At 32.6% G+C, this 8016-nt stretch overlaps 2 protein-coding genes across 3 annotated transcripts in view; one reads left to right on the forward strand and one right to left on the reverse strand.

Moving 5' to 3' along the window:
- LOC106471590 (sarcalumenin-like) overlaps positions 1-5263 on the reverse strand; it is a 25159-nt gene extending 19896 nt beyond the window's left edge. Inside the window, exon 1 of one of the 2 annotated variants that reach the window (XM_013932206.2) lies at positions 4652-5263. In XM_013932206.2, coding sequence (XP_013787660.1) covers positions 4652-4739 — 88 coding nt within the window. In that variant the 5' untranslated portion in view covers positions 4740-5263. The remainder of the gene's footprint in view (positions 1-4651) is intronic. The other variant, XM_013932213.2, reaches the window with a different exon arrangement.
- The window catches only part of LOC106471528 (cyclic nucleotide-gated cation channel alpha-3-like), a 40531-nt gene continuing 37549 nt past the window's right edge, over positions 5035-8016 (forward strand). Inside the window, exon 1 of the mRNA XM_022400994.1 lies at positions 5035-5109. The gene's annotated coding sequence lies outside the window, so the exon portion shown is untranslated. The remainder of the gene's footprint in view (positions 5110-8016) is intronic.

An 8016-nucleotide genomic window follows, 5' to 3' on the forward strand; every position in this document is an offset into this window, starting at 1 on the left:
CTTTCTTCTTTTGTGTTTAATTACTTCTATATAATTGCTCCTTGTTCTTTCTCTATACGTCGTTGTTGCTTCATTCAGTTAAATGTAAGTCTATTCCCATCAAAACTGTTAACAGCTAGACAGCAGATGCACAAATACGTCCCATAGCTTCATTTATCATGCAATTAAATTTAGACACTTAGTTTGTTTTTGTTTTTTACCTCATGTCGAATGCGTAATATTATTTCTACTTCTTCATCAAAGAATATTAATTAGAAATATAAAATAAAATACAAGGTTACATATTTTTTATTTATCAAATTAATTTTAAAGAAACGTACTTCACTAGTAACAACTTTCAAAAGCCTCAACGAATAACATTGGCGCTTTCAATACAACCTTTATCAATAGTAACATTTTTAACACGTTTTAAAAAAGAAATGTATAGTTAAAGATTAAACACAGTACTATATTAAGACGTTGTAGTTTACCAGTTATTAAAAAGGTCGATGCGGTAATGCTAACGTCTACAGTTCCTTAATCTTCAAAAGCTATTTTCTCTGTAGTATCTGTACAATACCGTAAGCTTGAGAATCTACAGACTGGACCCACATTTTACCCTACAAGTCAAGTAGTAAATTTCGTTGACAAAGATTAAACTTAGTAACTATTTCATAATCATTTTGAAAAGCTCTGGATCATTTATAATGCACAAAAGTGTAATAAAAACAAAGAAATAAAGTACAAGTGACAACTACAGCAGGTTATTTCCGCTAACAACAACGCCATTAATAATGCAAATTTGTAAAGCATTAATAATTTAAAACAGAACTTGTGATAAAAGGAGTACAATGCTAACATAATTACACAATAAGCATTTTTTTGAAAAACAGGAACCAGTCCTAAAATTACTCTATATGTTTTCTGAAGATGTTGGCGTAAGAACACTGAAACATGTAGAGTCATTATTGGGCTGGTTCCTGTTTAAAAAATTATTTATTGTGTAATTGTTTTAGCGTTGTAGTCCTTTTAACTGTATATGTGTATAATATTGATGCTTTTTACATTTTCACACAACTAGTACTAGATTAACTAAAGATTCTTATTAATTTATAGAAGTAAATATATATTAACGAAACATCTTCATTTATGAACTATAAATTTTGGAAAGCTTTCCAACAACGGTGGCATCTTAGGAAAACCTTGGTGTTCGATAGGGAGGGGGCGGTAATCTTAAGTAGACTAGCTGTAAATATTCCATCATCTACCCTTTAGAAAGTAAATCACAGTTATTAGAGTTAATTCCTAGAGTTAGCTTTTCTGCTGCTTACTGGTTCGTTAGGTGGCGAAATGTAAAAATATCCAAAGGACATTAAATGTATGGTGTTTTTAGTTTACTTTTACTCATCACAGTGAACTTAAAATTATATAACATTTGAACTAATCTTTCATTTGATTCACCACTTGTCTATGAAATATACTGGTCTACCCCTAATCAATAACTCTGTACAGCAACTCTCGATTTATTTTTATTTTGGTATCCAAATTATATTTAATAATCATAAAAACTCCGTATGTGCATTAACGTTGATTTATTTACCTTGAAATACTGTGATTAATTTTAGAAGGAAAATAACTTTTGTCGAACTGGCTAAGTAAAGATGTAAATAAAATGTAAGTCACTGTGTTAGACATATAACACTTGTCATCCTACAATAAATATGTCACTCGTTAGCACTAACTTCAGTTTAAAATAAGTAAAAATAAGTCAAGGAAGTGATTTATAAGATTATTAGAAAGTTTCTCTAACCAAAAATAATTCAATATTCTTAATAAACAAAAGTTTCCTAACCTCTGAAAAATTTTTAATTTTACATTTTATATTGTGAATAATTACCAATCAGAAACGATATACATCAATTCATTTGTCCACCAAATTAACAGACCAACTAAAATATCTCTCATTGTATAAATATTAAATTCAAGAATACTACTTGAAATATAACTTAAATAAGTATCATTTTCTATTGTTTCTTTTCTAGACGTTATATCTTCATTATCCTAACTGATGTGTTACATGTAATGAAATCACATATTCCAAAAAAAGTAAAACATAACAGAAATTATTAATACATATTATTTATTATGGACAAAAAAATATTTAAACACTAAAGATGTAGGCATAATTAACAAGACTATTTTCCCTTGTAAGTTTTTATTGATTTGTTTTTTGCAAGTTCTAAAATGTTACTTATTGATTTTTCTTCCCGTGTAGGTTCCAAAGAAAATAGACATAGTTAACTGCTGTAAGAACACATTATCCTTATTTATCACAATTACAGTTATTTATCTGCGTAATAAATTATCTCGTCTCCTTTAGTAATGTTTGTTACAAAGGTAGATTTAAAAATGTATCGTTTGAAATGTTAACCCCAAGGAATATTACCAATGCGGGTAATTACTGTATTTAGTTACCCTAATGTAATTATCATTTGTTTCATGTCAGTCGAATTTAACTATATATATATATATATATATATATATATATAAATTAACTAGTTAATTTTATATTTAATTAATTGACGTAATTGTTTCAAGGAGATTTAGAACAGCATAATCTAGAACCAGAAATCTATGTACACTTTACTATTTACAGATAGTATTACATGATACTTATATTAACAATAACACTAATAACATTGTGAAGTATTCAAATAGTTCTTCAAACCACTATAACATGCACCTGACTAATAAATCAGAGGATTTTACAGCATTGATAAGCAGTCATGCGGTAAAACATACACCCTGCTACTTGAAAGATAGAGAGAACACTCCGCTTTTATGGTTGTATATTTAGACAAAACAAACATAAATCGATTTTAAAGGCATGGCACATCTCTTTTCTAAAGTGCCCTATTTAGGGCTTAACTTACAGAAGCTTTACCAGATCACTAATTAAGTGAGTGATCGGAGGACCCAAGATCCTCAATGGGGTCCAGGGGTAGAACTTAGAATGTTGGAGCTTTTTATTAAAATTTGTTTTTTCAGTGGGTTTGTTTGTTGTTTATTTTTTTTTATAAAAAAGCCACATTGGGCTCTCTGCTGTGTCCACTGCGGGGAATCAAACCCCGCATATTAACGTTGTAAATTTGTAGAGTTACCACTGTACCACAGGGGGACTTTTCAGTAGGCTTAAATAAATTTTGAAAGTATTTAGGTTTTTAGCAATATTTTGAGATTAAGAATTCATAAATAGGATCATTAAATTAAACAAAACTGGATCATTAACAAAATGTACATGTTGACAGAACCACTCTCTTTAGGTGGTGGCTATATTCAGAAATTAGTTTTGATTTGCGTAGTTTTCAGCAATTAGTTTTGATTCGCCTACTTACAGCATTCGTTTAAGTAAAGCTTCCGATCAACGCACAATCTGAATTAAAATAAGGACTTTAAATCATCACATTCAAATTGATACAAAGTCCAAAACAACATATTAAAAAATACCGATTTTTTTTTGGCATTATTAATTTCTTGATAATATTTTGCTAATTCCTTCTTTATTTCATCATTAACGTCAATTTGAAAAGTAAGAACACGGACTAATGAGGTTTTTGATAAATTGACAAGACGTTAAAATAGAACGTAAAACAAGATAGATCTAAAGCCTAAAGAGTCAACAAGGCACCAATGAAATGACCTTCATTCCAGAAGGCATAGTGAGGCCACATATTTACACGAAACCAGCCCAACGCAGAATGGTTGGACTTTTCATTTTATTATCTGTACAGTGTAGTTGTCTACAGGTCGAACATGTTCTTTGTTTGTTTATTTGTTTCATAGTTTAGGTAGTGATTTAATTGAATTGGTTACTGTTTTTCACTAATCTAACACATTAAATCTCTATGTCCTTGTAATGTATATATTAACCTTTTTCAAGCAAAGTTCAGAGAGAGCAAAGAACGCTATGAATTAAAATTAGTAGTTACAATAAATCAATTTAGAAGTACATTGTAAAACTACCGAAAATCCTTGGAAATCCCTTTCACCCCTGGCTACCTAAACTGGGAGATGTCTTTAACGTCCTTGAAAGTCATCAATACCAGGGAAAGGCTAAATTTAGAATTATACAGAGCGTGCAGGCTTAACACTTTTGTTTCTTAAGCATTCAAATATTCCACCAAACAATTTTGTAATAAAAAATTCAGTTTAAGCCATCTTTGGTTTTTGCTGTCCGTAAGCCATAAAACTAAAAGGAGAACTTCACTTTGGGTATCTTACAACTCTCACAGCTCAAAAACAGCCAACTAAACCTCTAATTCAGAAGTTATTTGTAAGCATATGACCTTAGTTAGACTTTATATTAATAAAGGAAACGTTTTTTTCCTCCTTTTTAGTTCACTCAATGAAACATATATTCTTATATTTACTACTTAACAGAAGTGATCATGCTCTTAATATATTTTATATTAATCTTATCGAAAATAACACTCAAAGACAAAATTACATTTTTTAACTTCGTATTACAAAAACGCAATACAAGAATGATAAATTATATCTTTCCTACTCAAAAAGTACTATAACGTGTTACTATAGCAAACCTAGTTCAAATTAATCCTGGCACATTAATTTGAGAATACTTAGAATTGTTTTAAAGTTCAACAAAACTTACCATGGCCGATCACGCCAGTGATTCCCACCAAAATCGCCACGAGCGAATAGAATCGCCAATTCAAGGCGGCTGTTCTTATGACAGCCATCTTGACCTGGGCACTTTATGTTTGTGTATTTTGTGTGTGTATAAGTGACGATAGAGTCCTTTCTTTCGCCGGGACTATTTGTCTTCCCCGGCTTGTACAGCCCAGGTTCTCCCAACACAAGTGTCTATATAAGTCCCACAGCTGCAGCCTGCAACACACGAGGCACTTTTCCGGAAACCTAAACTATCGTGTAGCCGAGAGTTTGGCCCCTTCCTCTCCCCCTTCCTATTTCATTTCACTTTTATCCACTGTAGTTCTACGTCAGCTTGCGCAAACAATCCCCGTACATACCCAATAAGATCAAAGTCATCCCAAGCTTCCCACCATACAACGGGATGATGAGCCTTTGCGTGTTTTCTAATTCTTAAGAGTGAGTATACCTGTCTTTATTCCATACAAACTTCATAGTGATAGTTGAAAAATCGATAAATCTGCAACCGCTTTCTTGAGCCATCGGTAACCTTCAGGTAAAGGGAGCTGAGAGAAAAGATTCCTACTATGTATTGAAGCGCAAAACGCAAAATCTACTGCCAGAAATATCACCTACACTCTCGTGATACCCTACCATATAAGGTGTCGCGAGCACAACTATACTAGCTCACACTAGTAACATGTGGCATGCGCTTGCTACAGGAAGAATAGTCACCTTGGGTTGGAACATTGCCATTTGTGAAAAAAGTTGGCGAGAATGTCTTCTTTAGCAGAGACCAACGACAAGGAAGATTTTTCTCACGGTATCGAATACAGAGATAGAAGCGTGTGAATACAATTAGTTCTCTACACAATGTCTTTATAATATTTACAGAAAGAAGTGACAGATTCTGAATTATGAAAATTTAAGGTAGATATTTGAGACAAATATTTTGTCACTTAAGGAGTGATTAGAATCGTTCTTTTCAAAACAACTTTATTATCGTTAAGTTAAAAAATGTAGATAGGCACATTTTCATTGCATACATAACAAACAATATTTAATTTAACAAAGAAATGAAAATTTAAAACTTTGTGCCCTTTGTGAAGTGCAAAAATGTAGCCTGACTTTCTCTCTATACATATACACACACACTCATATATAAATTTTGAACAAGAAAGAGAAACCGGTATTATGCTACATCTTTAGTGTGAATTGCTTCAAATTGATATTACTAAGTTCTTTTAAGTCTTTTTGTCATACAATTTCCTCTTGATTTTGAGAACGCCAGATAATATTTTTAAAATAGTCACAATATTATATTTAAAATTTTGGAAGGCAGAGTTTTGTATTTCAGAAGTGTAACTGCAACCCTGCATTACTGCAACCCTCATATCGAAAGAATCACTCAATACTCACGATATCCTTTCATCTTTCCCCCCAGTGGCACAGCGGTATGTCTGCGGACTTACAACGCTAGAAACCGGGTTTCGATACCCGTGGTGGGCAGAGCACAGATAGCCCTTGTGTAGCTTTGTGCATAATTAAAAACAAACAAACAAACAAACCTTTCATCTTAGCAAAATGGAAATATAAAACACAAATAATTAAACATGTCGAGCAACATTACAAGAAATAAAATATAAACGACTGAGTAAGAATGCACTCATAGAAACTTTACAGTGGAGGCTTTTACTGCATCCACAACTTTCGCATTGATCATTCTGGATTTCTGCCGTCTCTACCTAGAAAGTGATTGTAAGAAATTGCACATATCCCAATCAACTATACACAAGATAATTCACAAAGATCTTACCCTTGTGAAAGTGCATAAGCAACGAGTACACGACTCTCTACCGATCCCTAGATGATAATGACTTTCTAGGATAATATAAAGGATGTAGAAAAACGTTTTCTTTGGGGTTTATGGTTGATGCACGTTTCCAACCTAATGAGAAATTGAGCGTGCACAGCAAAGCAAAAAACGAACTCTATTTGCTATCCTGAGAAGGTATTGATACCATAGATACCGCCTCTGGACGAGGAGACGGAAAGGACTCTCTTCCCAATATTTCACTTGGGAGACGCACTATATATTGGTTAGTTTATTAAATTATAGGAAATTAGCTAAATACATAATCTCTTGATATGCGCCTTGAATAAGCACCAAGTCAGATAGTTCATTAGATAACACAAATTATCCGTCCCTTCAGTTTAGATAAGTTTAGCATGAAATACTTGCATAGCATACTACGAATAATCGGTCAATAAAATTAGTTCATTATAGCTCCAAATGTTCCATGTCTTCATAAAAACTTTAAGGTCTCAAGGAAACTTGTGATTTTAATGTTATAATAACTACAAACTGGTTAGCCTCTATGGCTCTTCCCTAAAGCATACATTTGAAATAAATTATACGAAATTAAATTTCTGAACTGAGTTGCCAATCGCCAAGAAGGCATGTCTACATCAAAATATACCGTTATGTGCCACGTCTAAGTCCACAACAGGGTTTCTACGATCACGAGAATGAAACCAGTGGTTATTCTGTCCCTTTCTTTAAATTGCTCACCCATGCACTTCTATGCATTTAATTACACGTGGTCTTGAAAGACGATGGAAAAGGTTCTGTGGAAAGTTTGTCAAGGTGGGTTGCCTAAAGCTTTTTGGAAAGTTGATCCAGATGTGTGTGTTCTAAAATTGACATCCACGCCATTCGTAAAAGTTGTTTCAATGGAAATTACTGTAATAATGTGTAATCATGGTCATATATGAAACCTAACAAGATCAACCATGAAGGAAATAATTCTAAGGGCAGCACGGGACTTTCATAACATTTCTATAGAGTGTAATTCATAATCAGTATATTAACTATACATTTAAACACACTATCACACATACTGTCGTGATGTCAACGTGGTAAAATTACAAAGGATATGTTTCTGCAATAAACTATTACAAATGTAAATCGAAATATTAGGTCGTCAAGAAATTAATGTCGCTTTTTTAGATGCAAAAACAACTTATATATCAAAATAAAAAATTATTAAATGAAATAGTTTCCATTCTTATCAATGATGCTTTTCCATTCTACAATCAGGTTGTTATTGCTCTGATTAAAGAAATCACTTGGCTTTGAAGCAAAAAGACATGTCTATGTTCTCTTTAACACCTTCCACATTTACATACGTCTTCCCATTGAGATAGTTTTGCAGCGAACGAAAAAGATGGTAATCTCATGGTGCCATATCAAGAGAATATGGTGGGTGGGAGAGAACTTCCCAACTCAACTCCATAACTTTGTTTCGTCAAACGTGGCACATGTGAACGTGCATTGTAGTGGAGAAGAAGAACACTTTTCCGATT

Source organism: Limulus polyphemus, unplaced genomic scaffold (genome assembly GCF_000517525.1).
Source record: "Limulus polyphemus unplaced genomic scaffold, Limulus_polyphemus-2.1.2 Scaffold113, whole genome shotgun sequence".
Taxonomy (NCBI): domain Eukaryota; kingdom Metazoa; phylum Arthropoda; class Merostomata; order Xiphosura; family Limulidae; genus Limulus; species Limulus polyphemus.